This window comes from Meriones unguiculatus, chromosome 6 (genome assembly GCF_030254825.1).
Source record: "Meriones unguiculatus strain TT.TT164.6M chromosome 6, Bangor_MerUng_6.1, whole genome shotgun sequence".
Classification (NCBI taxonomy): domain Eukaryota; kingdom Metazoa; phylum Chordata; class Mammalia; order Rodentia; family Muridae; genus Meriones; species Meriones unguiculatus.
The window spans coordinates 24,727,716-24,745,029 of record NC_083354.1 but is presented as its reverse complement, the minus strand read 5'-3'; the positions used below and the strand labels follow the sequence as shown (position 1 = coordinate 24,745,029).

Here is a 17,314-nt window from a genome sequence, read left to right as displayed (position 1 = left end):
GCAAGCTCTGCCACAAGCACCCAAGCTGTCAGCACAGCAACTAAGAACAGTGGTAGCCACTGGAAATTAGGGGGCAGAAACTGGTTTGTTTTTCATTATGGTACTCAGTACACTTACGTTTCCAGCTAATGTTAGGACTTGAGATTGTATGTTTATTACAAGAGAGAAGACAGCCAACGCTACATAGAGAAACCCTGTCTCAACAGAAGAGATGTTGTCATTAGCTTAAGGAGTGAAACTTAGAGATAAGCCATTATCCTCAGACTGAAGGGCCTCACAAGCAAGAGCATGCTGTGTTCTGATGTGTGGCTTTTTAAATCATCTATCTGTCTATCTGTCTGCCTGTCTATCTATTTATCTATCTATCTGTCTATCTTGATTTTTTGAGACAGGGTTTCTCTGTGTATCCCTGACCATCCTGGACTTGCTCTGTAGACCAGGCTGGAACTCACAGAGATCCGCCTGTCTCTGCTCCCGAGTGCTGGGATTAAAGGTGCGCCACTGCATCTGGCTCTGGTGTGTGCCTAAAGCCTTGTGAGGCTGAGTTTCTCTGAAGTCACTCATTCATAAAAGTTGAGGAGCTGAGAATTAATCCATTTTTCTGTTCTTGCAAAACATGATTTAACATTTTGGCAACCAGAACTGCACATTGTCAAAATGGAGACAGGAGAAGTGGAGAAAATTTCCCACAAAAGCGAGAACTTTGACAGTTCTTAGAATAAGTTTACACTCCTGGTGTGCGATCTCTGGAACCTTTGGTGAGAAATGTGTTGAATGAGTTAAATAGTAAATGAAAACGCGTCTGTAGGAGCTTGCTGCTTGCTTCCTTACCCGTGGGAAGCTTGGCACTCACCTGTTTTGTGTGTGTGTGTGTGTGTGTGTGTGTATGTGTGTGTACGTGTACATACATACATACTGTTGGAGAGAACTAATTACAAGGGTTATCTTTAGAGTAAGTGGGGAGGCGGTGTAGAGGAGACAAATACTTGTGTTCTGCATTGGCCACGTTGTACAGGACAGTTTGTGACACGGTGCAGTGTTGTGTCCTGGAAGGTTCAGGCATGTCTAGACTGAGACTTCCATTTCTGGTGTGTCTATAACTGCTGGCTTTTGTGCAGCAGAAGGTAAAAACATTCTAGACAGTGCGCAGTGGTCACGTGATTTGTAACAGCTCAGTGCCTTTCGCCCTATATAGTCCTCTCAGCAATAGCAGCATTCAGTGACTAAGCAAACCTGATATAAATCATTTTATAAGGTCAAAGTCTGAATGTTGTTGGGAACTTTCCTGGCCAAGAATGACAGCCTGGACATGATATTGTATTTATGTCGGAGCCAGCGCCCAGGTGCCTCTAATAGATCTCTGCAGATAGTTTACCTGGGGAGCAAGGTTTCGGCAGCCCGGGGCAGCTGTGAAATTCAAAGAGCCTTTACAATGCTTTACAAAGTTCAGAAACAAATACCCAGCTCGGGGCTAGTACTCCACACAGACCTGACTGCTGATTCTGAGCTGCCGGCCGAGGCTGCCGGCAGCATCTCTCTGTCCAGGAGAGGTAGGCGTGCAGTCACTGGGTCATCTGCAGCGCAGAGAGGCCGGCATGGCAGGGCTGTGGCCCTGTCTGAGTTCTGCTGGGGATTGCATGGGGGAAGTCTGCCCACGGCCGTGAAGTTGTCTGGTGTTAGGTAAGTTAACTTTATTCCACAAATGATTGTCTTTACCTGGGCCGACCACTGTAAACACGTAATGTGTTTGTCCCGGTTCTGCCTACGCTGCAGCAGAATGAGAGCATTATCTCGTGCAAAGGGTTTTATCTAGTCTTCCTACTAACAATATTCAGAGGTTATCTTCAGGCATCTAGAATTACTTCCCAAATACTTTTCTGAGTGGTATTCTAAGAAGGCGCAGTAGATTTGGCAGACATACTTAGAGTGAGGGTCCTGCGGGGTGTTGCCTGGCTTCAGTTTTGCCACCAACTCTGTCTTGTAGGATCTTGATTTTGTTGAGGAACAGAGCTACTTCACTACTTCACTCCTTCAGGGCTTCTTTCCTCCAAGCCGAGGACTCTTAGCATCCACTCGGTTGCCATTCTGGTCTGGGCAGCTCTGTTGCTTTGAGCTGTGCTATTGAGCAGGCATTGTTGGCCTCTGTTTAATAGATGCCAGTGCCATTTCCTGACTATGACAGCCAAAACAAGGAAAGGCTCCAAGTGTCCACACAAGTCTGTGGGGCACAAGATCGTGTCCTCAAGGAGAACCCCTGCTTTGGATGAATTGGAACTAGTTTTGAATGTATGAAAGTGAGGGGGCAGGAGAAGGGGTTCTTGCTCTTGCTCCGGCTGCCCTTGCTGACTTCCTCGGTTTGGTTCCCAGCACACGCCATCAGGCAGTTCACAGTGGCCTGTAGCTCCAGTTTCAGTGGATCCGACACTTCGTGGCCTCCAAGGACGCTGAGTACTGTGTTGCACAGACAGATGAGCAGGCACATGCATATACACATAAATAAAGTTTTCTAAAGGGAGGGCATTCAGAGACGGTTCCTCTCTCTTGAAAATCTGAGGAGTTGTCTGTGAGTGAAACCCCCAGGCTGGGGAAATGTAGCCTTTGCACATGGCGTGTGACTGTAAAGGCTGATGGAGCCTGCTTGGTTCTCCTAAAACATGCTGCCACATTCTCCCCCGCTTCCCACCAGCCTCTTTATATTCTTGCGTGTTTGTGCCATTGCACTGTGAGGACTTCTAAAGGCAAGCAGAGACCATGTGCACGCACACATGCCCAATTATTTTAAGATGAGGCCTTGGTGACCAATTCCAGATGACTGTTGGGAGAAAGTAAACTGAAAGGAAAGGGGGAGGAGTGGGTTAGATTTGCTCCGCTTCAAGTTTTAAAACTTTCCACTGTGATATAAAAGGCCTGAGAGGTATGGGGTTAGAGTGGCCGGAAAGAAGAGAGGTCGCAGTGGCACTGAGTGCTAGAAGCAAAGGGACCCCCTGCTGTTCCGCAGTGGTGTGTTAGCAGCTCAGCCTCCCTCAGCATTGTCACACTGCTCTCCAGAGCCACCTGTCCTGGGCCCTAAACAAAGGTTACCCGTGCTGTGCCAGGAGGCTGCAGGGGGGCTCAGGGAATCCCAGATAGGAATTTGCTGACATTCATCAGTGTGATGCCGCAGCCCTAGCATTATGGTTTCAACAGCTAGGGTCCTTTTCACATGGCATCATGCTCTCGTGGTGTGTGTGGTTTTCTCTTTTGCTGTGTCTGACAGCATGCCACCCTAGAAGACGTTTTCTTAGAGATTGTGCCAGTTGCAGCAACAGAGGCACATTGACATTTATAAAGCCATTTTCCCCACTGGCTGGTGGAAACCCTGGGTCTCATGCTTCCGCCCTGGCCTTTTCTCCCTGGGTTCTCTTCTTTCATAATGGCTGTCTTCCTGTTCAACTGACGTCAGACTCTGCTGCTTCCTGTAATTTTCCTAATTGCTTTCTCTTCTGCCTCAACAATGGAAAAGAAAATTTCAAGATGTCATATTTTACAAGGTGGTAAGGCTGGAAAAGAAAGCAGCCCCAGAGCAGCCTGAAGGAGACACTTCATAAGAGCTGAATGTGACTCTAACCACAGTGAGGAGTGTGGGGGCTCAGAGAAAGCTGGGTTGGGATTTGGGGAATGAGCATTTTTTTAAATTAAATTTTATTTTTATGTGTATGGTGTTCTGCCTGTCTATATATCTGTGTACTGCATTCGTGCCTGGTGACACTGGAGACCAAAAGAGAGCATCAGATCTCCTGGAGCTGCAGTTACAGAAGCTTGTGAGCACCGTGTGGGTGCTGGGACTTGAACTCAGGGCCTCTCAAACAGCATCCAGTCCCTTTCACCTCTGAGCCATCCCTTTATTCCCGTGGGAATGAACATTTATCTCAGGTCCCCTCTGTGTTCAGTCCCTGCCTCCTCTTGCACATTTCACTCTTGAAGCCACACAGGACTGGACTTCTGTCTCTATTTGAGGTGGTCTGACACAGGACGCTCTGGCAGGCTCTGGCAGGCACTCAGATGCAGAGCTGTGCTGGCTCAGTTTCCAGGACCTCCTCTGCTTGGTACTGGCTGTGCCGAGGGCTGGAAGAGGAACCTCGGGTCAGCAGGAGCAAGGAGGCTGTAAGAGACTCTTGTATCTGGACCAGGAGATACTGATGCCTGCTAGGAAGGCAGTTTCGGTTTGCAAAAGAATGAAGACTGGTGTGCTTTATTTGGCAGGTACCTCTCTAGCTTATACTAGGCCCTGGGTTCCATCCCTCATGTACTAGATGCATGCCATGCCCCCAAGTCCCAGCACTAGGGAGGTGGAGGCAGGGGGATTAGAAGTTCAAGAAAATGCTGCATTCTCAGAACAATGCTGGTTTCTGGAAGGATTGTCCTGATTTGCAGTGGCAAGTGTCACTTTCCTCGAGCTATGGAAACTATGATTTGGCCATTAAATCTGTTGGTATTAAGTGTTCTTATTATACTGCTAAAGGAGACGTGGGTAATTCCAGGCACAGTGGCACCGGGTTGTCATCGGAAAGTATTTGTTTTGTTGTTTTGGGCTGAAAGTGTCTATTATAAAGAGGCCAGGTGTGTTCCTGTGCATGTGCAAATGATATGTGTGGTGTTTGGAGAATGCACCTTGAACGTCAGTCTGCTTCCTAATCTGTGCCAGAGACTGGCCTCTTCCAATTCTGAAACCCTCCTTACCACCATCCTTCTCCTTTGATTGCTTGCCAAGTTGGTGTGCTCTCCTAGAGGGCACAAAGCCGGCTAGAGGATGACAGAGATGCTGGTCGCTCCGCTGCCCACCAGGACACAGCCTGAGTCACATCTAATCTCTTCAGCACCTGTGGGGCTGTGGGGGAAGTGAGCTTCCCAGGCGAGATGCTAAGTGGGGTTGAGGGTGGCTGGAGCCTCCCTCTCTCCTGAAGAACGGCTGGAAATAGAGAATGCTGTTTGTGCTTGCACTTCTGACTAGACCTGGAGTGACGTGGCAGCTGATTGCATAAAGATACCACAAAGGAGCTATTTTAAGCTGTGGATCAAGTGTGTAATAACAGACCTGGCCGTCAATTACCTAGTGTTTGTCTCTTTGAAAGCTATGTGTTACAGCTCCCCCAGGTGGCCACCAGCCCCTGGATGAGAGCTGAAGGGCGAAGCTGCTCCGGGAGCTTATTGCACGCGGCAGAGTTGAGGACATCCACGGTCAGGTTAATGGAGGGCGGAGCAGGGAGTGTTTCAGGCTGTGTAGACACAAGCACGGTGCTGCTGTCCCTGTTTGCTCCTGAGGGGACAGTGGATCTTTGTCCAAGGCTGTGGTACGGCTTGTGGTTATCCTCCAGAGTGGTGCAGCTCCGTGCCTGGGTCGCAGCGTCAACACCGAGAAAGCAGGAGAGGGTGCTGCTAGCCTGGCTTCCACTCTAGGCCCCGCCCCACACGTGGCCTCCTTTTGCTATACTGTGTTGATGGCAGGAACTGTAGTAGGGCAGTCTTCACCCATGCTCCCCAGTTCCTACTTGGCACCGATATGAGCCTCTGACCAGCCTTGCGGGACGAGCTGATTAGATGGCACATGCTAAATACAGAAGTGCCGCTAAGGACAGTGGGCTAGCCACTTGTTTGAGGCAGTTCAAAGAACAAAACAGAGCAGAACCCAGGCAGCCACTAAAACACCAGAAAGAAAGATTCTTCTTCGTGGTTTTTGGTTCTGTTCCCATGTGAGTTTAGCAAAGAAGAGAAAGAAAGAACCCATTTGTTTTTGCTGACCTTGAAAGGCTTTGTTAAGATACGGTCTGTGTGGCACGCACTTGGCACACCTGAAGAGCGCCAGCCGGTGCTCCTCGGTACGCGCGGCCCCTTGGTGGGTCCGGATGTTCACGGTCGCAGTTAGCGTGTACTCGGAATTTAATCGATTGTCTGTGTTTTCATTGAGGACACTGATTCGGAAAAAGCGTAACCCCAGTTTGATTCCAGCTTTTAAGTATAGAACTTGGGAAATAGCAGCAAGCAGGGGGACTTGGTCCCTGTGATTTCTTCTTTGCTTCTTAGCAACATTGCTGTGTATTTCTTCTCCTTTAAAACACAGTTCATTATTTTAAATCAGCCGAGAATGAGGATTCATTTTGTGTTGGCTCTGCCTGCCCTTTCCAGGCCTGTTTCTGGGTTCTGCAGTGTCTCCCCGCTTGGGTTGTTTCCTGCGTGAGCGCTGCTGACATGATGGAATTTGTGTTGGCTGGGTAATACGAAGCTCTGAGAAACATGGGTACTCTCAGCTCAGAGCACTGACTTGGACCGTGAGTGGACTCTGCTCTAGGAGGGTTGTTTTGTTTGCTTGCTTGTTTGTTTTCTCTGTGAGAAATTGCTGTGAAAACAGCGTCTTTGATTATAATTCCTCCTCTGTGCCCCTGCTGCATGCCACCTGGGCTGTCATGGTGTACCATGAGGAACATTGTAGCTGCTCGCTATGGAGTTAACACCAAATGAAGGGTTATCACTAAGAATAGAAGTGAAACAGAATTACCAGTTTCTTAAAGAGAGAAAGGACCAGTTTCAGATGTGGGTATAGATCTATTCCTTTAAGAGTAGTGACAGATTTGGTAAACATTTCTTAGTTTTCTTTTGTTTTTTTTTTTTTTGTTTTTGTTTTTTTTTCTGTTTTGAGACAGAGTTTCTCTGTGTAGCTGTCCTAGACTCTATAGACTAGGCTGGCCTTGAACTCACGATACCCGCCTGCCTCTGCCTCTCAAGTGCTGGGATTAAGGCGTGTGCCACCACTGCCTGGTGTGGGCAGAAATTTCAAGACAAGGGCTGGAGAGATGGCTCTGTGTGTACAGCTCTTGCTGTGCAAGTACAAGGAGTTCATGGACCAGCACCCGCCGCCGAGCGTGTCCTCCCGTGAGGCATGGTGTTAGGTGTTGTTGCAGGTGCACTCATAACCCCAGGAGAATCCCAGAGGCTTCCTGGACACCAGCATAGCTCAAGCTTTGCTGAGAGACCCTGCCTCAAAGGGATAGGGTGGAGACCAGTAGAGCAGGACCCCGCTGTTGTCCTCCCGCCTCTGTGTGTGCACAGGCGTGCCCAGCTACACACACTTGGCCCATAGACTACGTTCAGCCACCTCTGAGTGAGGAGAAGGTGTAGAGATGGCGTCTTGGGTGAGAATAGTTTTGGTCACCTCTTCCAGTTCTAAATGTTGTGTGCTGAAGGGCCCTGGCTTTCTGAGTCTCCATGGCCACAACTCTGTGTGTTCTCTCAATGCTGATTCATCTTCTGCAGTGAAGGTTTTCTTCCTGCACAGCACAGAAATTTTCGAAAGATTTTGGTATAACAGAAGACATTTAATTTGTTTTGATATGTTTTTAAATTTGCCAGAGGTGTCTGTCAAATAAGGATTTGGTGGTTTTCAAAGACCGAACAAGAATGGATATAAATAGAATTGGAGCCATTTATCAGTATCTATTACTTTGTTTCATTAACTGAATTAACGTCTAAGCGCTCAGCCCAAGGAATATATGCAGCTCCATTTTATTAATGGCCCAGCCTTAACCCACTCGTCCTCTTAGCAGAGAGTGCTGAGTAGTTAGGGGCTCCCGCGGCCGCCCATGGAGGACTTACATAATAAAATTAATATGCCCTCATCCTTCCTCTTCTCTTTGCTGTTTCCTGGGTATTTATTGAGGTGTCCCCCCCCATTGCTGTCTAATCTAGAGCTAATGAATTGTGTGCTCTGAAAAAGAATATGGCCCAGTGGTCCAGCATTTGACAAGTACTGGAAGGTCCTAGGTTCAATCCCCAAAATTGCAAAAGAAAGAAAAAAGACAGTGACCTAAATAATGTCACCACTGCTTTTGTAATGACTAGAAAAGCAAATCTACTAAGTCAGGTTTCTTTAGACTCGCTGTATAAAGGGAAGCAGTTGAGGCTCTGGGCTAATCTCGTTATTGACCAGTGTGTGTTGGCTTCGTGCCTTCCATGGTGATACGGTGTTGTTGATGTAGATATCCTGGGCACAGAAGATGTTGCTGTGGAAGCAGCTTCCAGCAACGCTGTGCGGTTTTACCCCTGGACCATCGACAACAAGTACTATTCGGCAGAGGTGAACCTGTGTGTGGTGCCCAGCAAGCTCCTGGTCACTGCTGAGATCGCAGAGGCCGTCCAGGCGTTTGTGCTGTATTTTGACAGCACGCAGGTAAGCTTTTGTTTGCTGTTAGGTCTTCAGTACATTTTCTGGTTCTCTGCTGTGTCCTCTGAGACCTGCAATGTGTCTCTTCTTTTTTGTGTGTTCCTGCCCCTGTAGAAATCGGGTCTTGACAGTGTCTCCTCATGGCTTCCTCTGGTAGAAGCATGGTTACCTGAGGTGATGATCCTAGTCTGCGACAGAGTGTGTGAAGATGGTAAGGCCCTCCTACAGATTCACTACTCCATGAAGACATCAGCTCATCACGCTCCTTTCTGGGCATCCTACAACAGTCACATCATTTCCAGCATGCTTTGAGGCTGAGAGCATTCATGTTTGTGTAGCTTTGTTTTAGATGCCTTTAGAAGGACATTGACACTTGGGGGAAAAGCACTGAGGCCAACACGGTGGACAGTGTTGATGGGCATTCGTGTTTTACGTTATCTTTACTTACATTCTTTTGTGTGCTGTGTTAGGGATAAACCGACAAAAGGCTCAAGAGTGGTGCATCAAACATGGCTTTGAGCTGGTGGAGCTGAACCCAGAGGAGCTTCCTGAGGAGGATGGTGAGTGCTGGTGTCTGGAGGAGGCAGGGCATTTGCTTGAGGTCTATTAGATGTTTCTACCTACGGTAGGGTGATCACAGCAAGAGCATAAGAAACACTAGTTTTCTCCAACTGTCTGAAAAGCACTTGTCATAGTTTGCTCAACGGATTTCACTACCCATTTAGAACTTAAAAAAAATGCATGTGTTTACTTAAATAGATAAAGTAAGCAATCACTGTTGAAAGTCATTGTCATTTCCCTGTTTTCTCCACTGCCAGTCAAGGATGGTGAGACCTGTGTTTGTAGAGTTTATGTTCCTTTTTTTGAATTCATAGTAAGCTAAGGCTGAATTCCCAGAGCATCAGGAGGCAGGCCAGACCTATTGAAACCCAGGCCAAAAATAAACTCTCAGCCTCCCACTCCCCTCCCCCAGGGCAGCTGTGCATTGCCTGCCTTCTGCAGCCGTCTGGACCCTCAGTTTCTTTTCTTTCTGTTTTAGTAAGATTCATTTTTTTATAGTATGTGTTTCGATGTTAGGCTGCATATATGTTTGTACTACATGTGTGCCTAAGGAGGCCAGAAGAGGGCGTCAGATCCCCTGGAACTGGGGTTACAGATGGTTATACACCACCATGCTGGCAATTGAACGCCAGTCCTTTGGAAGAGCAGCCAGTGCTCTTAACTGCTGAGCCATCTTTCTAGCCCATCTTTTCTCTGAGGCAGGATATTTTAAAAAAAGAAAAGAATTATTTTAAAATTTTCATGTGTATATGTCAGTGTGTGACTATACGTATGCATGTATGTAGGTACCTCCAAGGCCGGAGGGGGTGTCTTTCCTGGAACTGCAGTTCTGCACAGTTGGGAGGCACCGGAGGTGGGTACTGGGAGCTGAACCTGGGCCCTCTGTAAGAGCAGCCAGTGCCTTAACCACTGAGCCATCTTTGCAGTCCTTTTATCTTCCCATGTATGCCCTCATGAGGTCAGCTCAGCTGAAGCAGACTTGAATCTTGTAAAAGTGAGCCATAAGCTATATTAACAGATAATCCAGTTGCCCAGATGGAATGTCCTCCAGAGCGGAAAGGGGTATGGTGCTATGTGGTTCTAGAGCTGGGATGTCCCTGTGGGAGGTGCAGAGAGCTTTAAGTGTCACACTGTGCATGGGGAAGAAGTGGGAAAGGTGCTGGACTTGAACACAGAGTTATGTTGTAGCATACACACGGGTTCTCCTCCCAGGGGTCACACCCAGGTCAACAGGTTTGTACCTCGAGTGCCCTTACCTACTGAGCCATCTTGACAGCTCTTGGAAACTCATTCTGTATAGAGAGCCAAGATTAGTGTTTTTGTTATTTTTTTAAGATTTATTGTTTTTAAGTGTGCACGGGCATGAGAGTGCAAGGGCGTGTGGGGTCATTGTAACTCCCCTGGGCTGGAGTTCTAGGCGGTGTGAGTCGCCTAACCTGGGTTTGAGAATTAATCCTCTGGAAGACTAGCAGGACTCTTAACCACTGAACCATCTCTCCAACCCCAAGATTAGTGTCTTTAGTGCAATGCTGTGGTTGTTTAATGAGAACTCACATTTCCTGGAAATTGTGAGTGGATTCCACGGTGATGCAATGGTGACAGCTTGATCACACAACTCTCTTCTATCATGGCTGGTGTTTGGTTGGTTGGTTGGTGTTTTGGTTTTGTTTTTTTCATGACAGGGTTTCTCTGTGTAGCCTTGGCTGTTTTGGACTTGCTGTGTAGACCTGACTAGCCTCGAACTCAGTGATTTGTCTGCCTCTGCCTCACCAAGTCCTGGGATTAAAGACCTGGCTGTTCTTATCAAGAGCCCTGAGCTCTGTATTTGCTTCATTTATTTCCGTACACAGCACATCATGAAGCAACAGCTAAATAAACAATATAATTAAACCCAGTTATTTTAAAGTGTGGCTTCAGGGACGTCCAGGTGTATACATGAGTGTGCAGGCATATCTGGGGACGGATACAGATCTGTGTGTTTCTTTCCCTGGTAGATGACTTCCCTGAATCTGTGGGCGTAAAAAGGATTGTACAAGCGCTGAATGCCAATGTCTGGTCCAATGTTGTGATGAAGAATGGTGAGTAACTAGATGTTGTGGTTTTCACTCTGTGGCGTGCTGTAAATTGTCTGGGATGTGTGGAACCATTGGGGCTCTATGAAATGTTTGTTCCAGTTCTGAAGTCTTCGGCTGAAGGAAGACCCGGATGTAAGAAGCTGGGGTGTTTAATGTGTGTTGAGTAGGTAACTCAGAAAGCATGTAATGCTCCAGTATGCCTCAGTTGTCTTTGTCTTTAAGAACGACCTAAAATTTTAAGATACGAACTTTTATCATTAAAGAGCTTGCTAACCTAGCTTTGAAATTCTTTGTAGTACTCTCTGTCTTTACCCTTTCTGGGATTTTTATGTAAGTGGGGTTTGTAATGTTCTTTTCAGATGCCAGGTAGGCAAGCAAGGTGGTGTGATGAGCACAGAATCACAGATGGTGCTGACACACAGAGAGCTTCCAGGAGAGCATGAGTTCCCGCCTGAGCCATTCTTATGGATGGTCAAGATTGAAAGGGGAGAATACAAAAAAAAAAAAAAAAAAAAAAGAAAGGGGAGAATACTTAGCTGGAGGAGGCATGGCTCCGAGAACAAGGGATTTGTGTTATAAAGCTCCTAGGAGATTGAACTAGCAGTGGGTGCTCCCTTAGATGTCGGAACGCTAGGCAGGAGAGGTGGGCTTTCTCCTGAGGCAGGTGATGAGGCCCTGGAGGTCAGAGCTCCACAGGGTTCACATTACGGTGCGTTGTAGGAGGCAGAAATGGAGTCTGAGGTCAGGGAGCCTGAGCTTTTGCAGCAGCCTGAGGGTGACTGTTGGGGCCTGGGGATGTGATGGTGGCGGCTGTGTGGTAGAAGGCTGCCTCTGACATGTAGTTGGCTGAAACTGGGTTTTGGAGCCTGCGTTAGCTCGCTCAGACTTTGGGAACAAGCTCATAGACTAGATAGCTTAGGACAGTGGGAATTTATTGCCTCGCTGTTTTAGAAAAAGGTCAGAAGTCCTACTTTGAGGTGCCAGAGCCACCTCCCTCCAAAGATGCTGGAGAAGGATTGACCCAGCCTTGGTTCTGGCTTCTGCAGTCCCTTGGCTCTGACACCATTACTTCAATCTTCCCATGTCTTCTCCCTGTACTCATGTCTTTGTTCATAACGCCTCTTTTATTTGGCAGCAGTGATATTAAGTTGGGGCCCATCGTATGGCATTGCGGCATATTAATGTCCATATTTTAAATAGAGGTGCACTTTGCTCTATATAGTACAGGTTAAGACTCAGCGTTGAGATTTGGGGACTGCAGCTCAGTCTGGCGTGCACTGTTTAACAAGCGCTCTGCGTTAGGTGCACCACTGCAGAGCGGAGTGAGGAAAGCCGTGGCCTGCAGTCTAGCCCTTCCAGGGACAAAGGGCAAGGGGGTGGCAAGCTTGGCAGGGGCAGAGTGCTTCCTCCCTGTTGTGGGCAGGCCCTGACCTCTCATTTCCCCTTGGTGTTTGGCAAAACCCCTTCTTGTGCAAGAAGGAAATCCCCTTCTTTCTCTTCCTTTCTCCTTCATCCTCCCCACTTTATGTTAGGGAGAATCTAATATGTCTGATGAGTCCTTCCCATTCATTCACACATTCATTCATTCCTTCATCACTTCTCTGTTGAGCATTTGTCATAGCTAGCTATTGCTTTAGACTATATAGTGTAAAACTAAGTTAAGATATGGTCCATAAACTAGATCAATTTAGAATAAAGTTCTATTCAGTACTGCCTATTATAAATTCCTTGAAATAGCTAGAAATTCAGTGAAGCTTTTTGGCTTTAATCATCTTTTGAAAACTCTGACCCCCATTTCATACATTAAAGTAACGATGGCTTATAATTCACATTTATAGCTAATGCAGCCACCCACTGTAGTTACAGCCTCTCGTGTCCGTAGAAGGAATGTGTCCACACACATTGAAACAGTATTCTTAAGCATGAAGCAAGGAGGTACATTGTGGATTTACGTGGCTCTTTATCTTTATTTCATTGTTGTCTACAGTCCTGGGCACTGATGTGCTTTTAGCTAAAACACAAAGTTTTGGCACGCGCTTTCCTGTTAGGAGACCTGGTTCTGTGTTAGGAGCGGAATGACCCACTTCCTCCTAGAATAAGTGAGAGATTTTGCTTGGAAGTGCAGGTCTTAGGAAGTAGGTCATCTTGCAGAGCCTCACGCCTGTCCCGAGGGAGACAGAGCTCTGTGTGACTGTGCAGCGGGCCATTGTGTCCTTCCAGGGCTACCTGCTCCTCTGCCCCATGAAAACCTGCAGCCTTTCTAGTGTCAATGCCAGAAAGCTACATCTTCCTCAGCAGCCACTGCCTTCATCCCTTCCTCTTTTTTCTTTTTGTGATGTATATGTGTGTGGTGCATATTCGGGGGTGTAGATATATGAGGAGGCCAAGGGTCAGCCTGGATGTTGTTCCTGGGAGCCATCACCCTGTGTTTTGAGACAGTTTCTCACTGGGACCTAGGGTTTGCTGACTAGGCTGTACTGACAAGCACCTGCCTTCACACCTGGCTTGTTACATGGGACACAAATGAGGGCCTTCTGTTTGCACTGCCAGCACTTTAACCATTCACCCAGTCACACAGTAGCCTTTCTGGAAGTCTAAAGTAAGGCATAAGAAAGGGCCCATCTGTGGTCCATCAGGGGTGGGAGAGGGGATCATGAATCCCCACCTACCTTAGGAGATATTGGCAGTTAATGGTTGTTAGGAAGGGGGAACCATTTTCTTCTGTGGTGTAACTGCTGCTAAAGTTGCCCAGGAAATAACCTCCCGTGCTCATGCATGCAGCCCTGATTAAACTTCGTGAGTCACAAAAGAAGCCACAAAAAAACGGAAAAAAACAAAAACAGCAACAACAACAAAACCTAAAAACCCCAAATCAGCCATGAAAATAGGAGGGCAACCTATTGGGAAAAAGATGGGTTCAACGATAGTAGAAAGGGGTGAGAAAAGGTATGACTGAAATACATTATATGCACATTTGAGCTTTTCAAAAAATAACAGTAATGAAAAAGTTGCTTAAAGTTACCATATACCTGTTACTGCACTCTTAGGTGTACTCAGTAGAGCTGAAAATATGTCCCTGCAAAACATTATTATAAGTGCTCATAGCAGTGTGTTTCATAATAGCCCGTAGACAGACAAAAACAGAGAACGGTAGTGAGTCCATACCGTGAACTGTTGTCAGATCTAAGAAAGTACGCACAAGCTACACCAGGGTTAGCAGGTTACACCAGGGTTAGCCACCACACCACCGCTGTGCCCAGTGTTTGTGTCACTGTACTTTGATGAGACATCCAGGACAGTTAAATCCAAAGAAACAACAGAGTGCCTAACTCACAGTGATGCTGTGAAATGAAGTAGGATAATGGCCATAATCTCTTGCCGGAAGATGAACATTAGTGGCATTGCTGCCTTTTAGCTGAGAGATGCCATTTATAACTCTGCATTTAACTCATTATGTTTATAAATTACTAATTGTAAGGAAGTTTCCTCCATACTCTTTGTCCTCCTGACAACTAGGTGACAGTTTCCAGTCTTAATTACATGTATGTGGGTTAAGGTGCATGTGTGTGCAGGTGCCTGCAGAGTCCTGAAGAAGGATCCCCAGGAATTGGAGTTACAGGCAGTTGTGAGCTGCCTGACTCAGCTTCCAGGAACCAAGATCAGGATCCTCTATAAGTGAAACAAAGCGCTTTTAGCCACTGAGCCGTCTCGCCAGCGTTGGGCTATACTTTTGATCTGTAGGATGAAGTTGGTCTTCATCAGTGGCTTCCAGTCCTGGCTGCACATCGGGAGCTTTTGAAGCCTATGCTGTCTGAGCCTCATCCAGACCATTTCTACTGGGAAGGAAGGAAGTGGTGGGGAGGTAGCAGCTGCAGTATTAAGAGCCACAGGAACTCAGATATGTAGCCATGATGGGAATTGCTGGCACAGAATAGTCGTCCAGTTCTGACTTGTGTGAGTGCTTAATTGAGGAGAGTGAGTTGGGCATTTTGAAAGCTTCATTGGCCTCTGCTTTTTGCAGTAGCCAAGGACCTGCATTCTCACACTCCTGAACCCTAACTTGCAAAGCCACAGGAAGAAAAACAGGACAGGACCAGTTCACCTTAGGAAAAGGTGAAGGTAGTGAGCACGCCCCTCCTTCCGCCGCCATACCTGGATCTTATGTGGTTAGTCCAGCACAAAGGTCACCTGTGCTCCTTGGTATCTGCCATCTTTCTAAGAGTGTTCTTCAGACCCTGTGCTCTTGGCCGTTTGAGTTGTAGTCTGCTAGTCTCTGGTCTCTCCATGATGTAGAGTTGAGGTTCTCATTTGAAGTTCATTCAGGCGCTGTTTGCTGAGCACACACTATGTTGGGGGCCGTGTACTTCATACATAGTGCTGAACAGGCAGCAGGAGATTAGGGAGATATGTAGGGTGCTAGAAGACGGTAGGCAGGGGGAAAGTAGACCGGGGGGGGGGAGGGGTTGAGGTTTGGGGTAGATTGCAGTATAACAGGATAGTCAGGCTAGGTACCTTGATGGATAGAGGTTTGGACCTGGGAGAAGAGCAGCCTGACAGAGCATGTAGTAAGATGAGAGCACAGCCTGTGATTCGAAGGAGAGCTAGGTGCTCTGTGATGATGGCAGAAGGGATGGATTTAGGGCTCTGCAGGCAAACTTGATAATTTTGGCATCTACTCAGGTAGAGCTAAGGGCCGTTGCAAGGCTTTGACTAGCAGAGATGATGGCGTGGTTTAACCGAGAGAGGACTCTGGCTGCCGTGTGACAGTGATGGAGAAACCAGGAAAACACCACAGTCTTCCAGATGAGGGAAAGGCAATTTCAGGCATACCTGAGTGAGTGAGTGAGTCTTAGTGGAGGCCCAGCAGGGGCAGAGGAATCAGGTGCTCTACTCACCTCCAAAGGGGTTTTTGAGAACCCCTTAACTTAAGCGCAGTTATTGAGTGGTGGGTCAGGTGTGCCTCTCTCTCTCTTCCCTCCCTCCTTCCCTCTCTCTCTCTTCCCTCCTCCTCCCCTTCCCCACCGCCCTGGACAGGAAATTCTCCGGAGCTTCTCGGTTTGCCTGTTAAATAGCGCAGGAATGCAGGAATGGCATCACGGTGTCCTTGCCAGACGATCGCCCTTTTGTGATTGAATGCTTTAAGTAACAGCTCAAAGCTGTGTGACACCATCCCATGAGCAGTTAATTGCATAAAGAAATCAAAGGCCCCAGCAGGTAGAGTGTCTTTTTACACTGCTCCTCTAAGAAAGGCTGTTCCTTTCTCTGTGCTGTAATTCTGAAAACAGTGCTAAAACGGTCTTCTCTGTCCATGACATGTGCCCCCATGCTTCTACCCCAGCACCAGCTTTCATCTGACCCTCTCCTTCCTAGTCTTCTTGAGAGGTAAAGAACCTTACAGAAATGGGGTGCCAGGGGTGGTGGCCCACTCCTGTAAGCCCAGCACTGAGGCAGAAGGTCAGCCTGACGATGTAATGAGGTCCTGCCTCAGAGAACCGGGCAAGATTTGACTCAGAGTGACTGGGAGATGAAAGAGATGGGAAGAATGGGACTGTTTAACCCACTGTAGAAAAACCAAACGAGAAGAGATTGCATTGCGTGCGCGCGCGCACACACACACACACACACACACACACACACAAAATATATACATCAATGGCTGGGTTGTCTCATTAAATTTTGTGTGCATGTGTGCACATGTGTGAGTAAGCATGTAGTTTATTATAGGCTAATGTAGAGGTTAAGCCCAAGGTTGAGAGAACGATGCTTAGGAAGAAAGCAAAGTGCACTCAGTGGCATGTTAAAAGACAAAGTGTAATGACCTTGTATGTTTTTTGTTGGGTTCTTTTGCTTCGTGTGTGTATGTATTCCCAGATTGGGCTGATGTACATGTGTGTGCTTGTAGAGGCCAAGGTTGATTTCAGTGTTCTCTTTGGTTACTCTCTACTTTATATTTTGGGGCATTGTCTCTCACTTGACCTGGAGCATACCGTTTTGACTGCTTTGGTTAGCCAGCTCTCTCAGGGTGTCCCTGTCTCTGTCTCCTACATGCTGAGCTTACAGGTAGATCACCATGCCTACCTGCACTTTATTGGGCACTGAACTCGGGTCCTTGTACTTTTGTGGCAAGGACCCTGCTGAGCTGTCTCCTCAGTAACTGTCCTTGTGTTTTTTATAGGCTGTAAGGAACATTGCTTTCTTTGACATATTTGTGTGTGAGTTAGCCAGAGCAAGGCATTAGAATCTCCATGTATGCATTGTATGGCTTCTTTTACAGGAAATGGCATGGGGAGACAACTTGTCCATACACAAAGGGAATTAGCTAGGGTGGGACAGGACCATTGGTATCCTGAGCAGGAGTGTCGTTTCCCTCGGGCTGTGGTTGCTTGTTCGGGGTTATTGACCCACTGGAGAGCTGAGCACAGAGGTTAAGGAGTGGTCCTGGCTGCGTGGGAACCAGTGGCAGAGCCAAGTTGTCTCGCCTAGG

At 47.4% G+C, this 17,314-nt stretch overlaps 1 protein-coding gene across 4 annotated transcripts in view; it reads left to right on the top strand.

Annotated features, from left to right (window-relative positions):
- Window positions 1-17,314, top strand: part of Aagab (alpha and gamma adaptin binding protein) — a 36,758-nt gene that overhangs the window by 5,233 nt on the left and 14,211 nt on the right. For all 4 annotated transcript variants that reach the window (XM_021652533.2, XM_021652528.2, XM_021652527.2 and 1 more), the window contains exons 2-5: window positions 8,010-8,200; window positions 8,309-8,405; window positions 8,665-8,754; window positions 10,750-10,833. In XM_021652533.2, coding sequence (XP_021508208.1) covers window positions 8,010-8,200; window positions 8,309-8,405; window positions 8,665-8,754; window positions 10,750-10,833 — 462 coding nt within the window. The remainder of the gene's footprint in view (window positions 1-8,009; window positions 8,201-8,308; window positions 8,406-8,664; window positions 8,755-10,749; window positions 10,834-17,314) is intronic.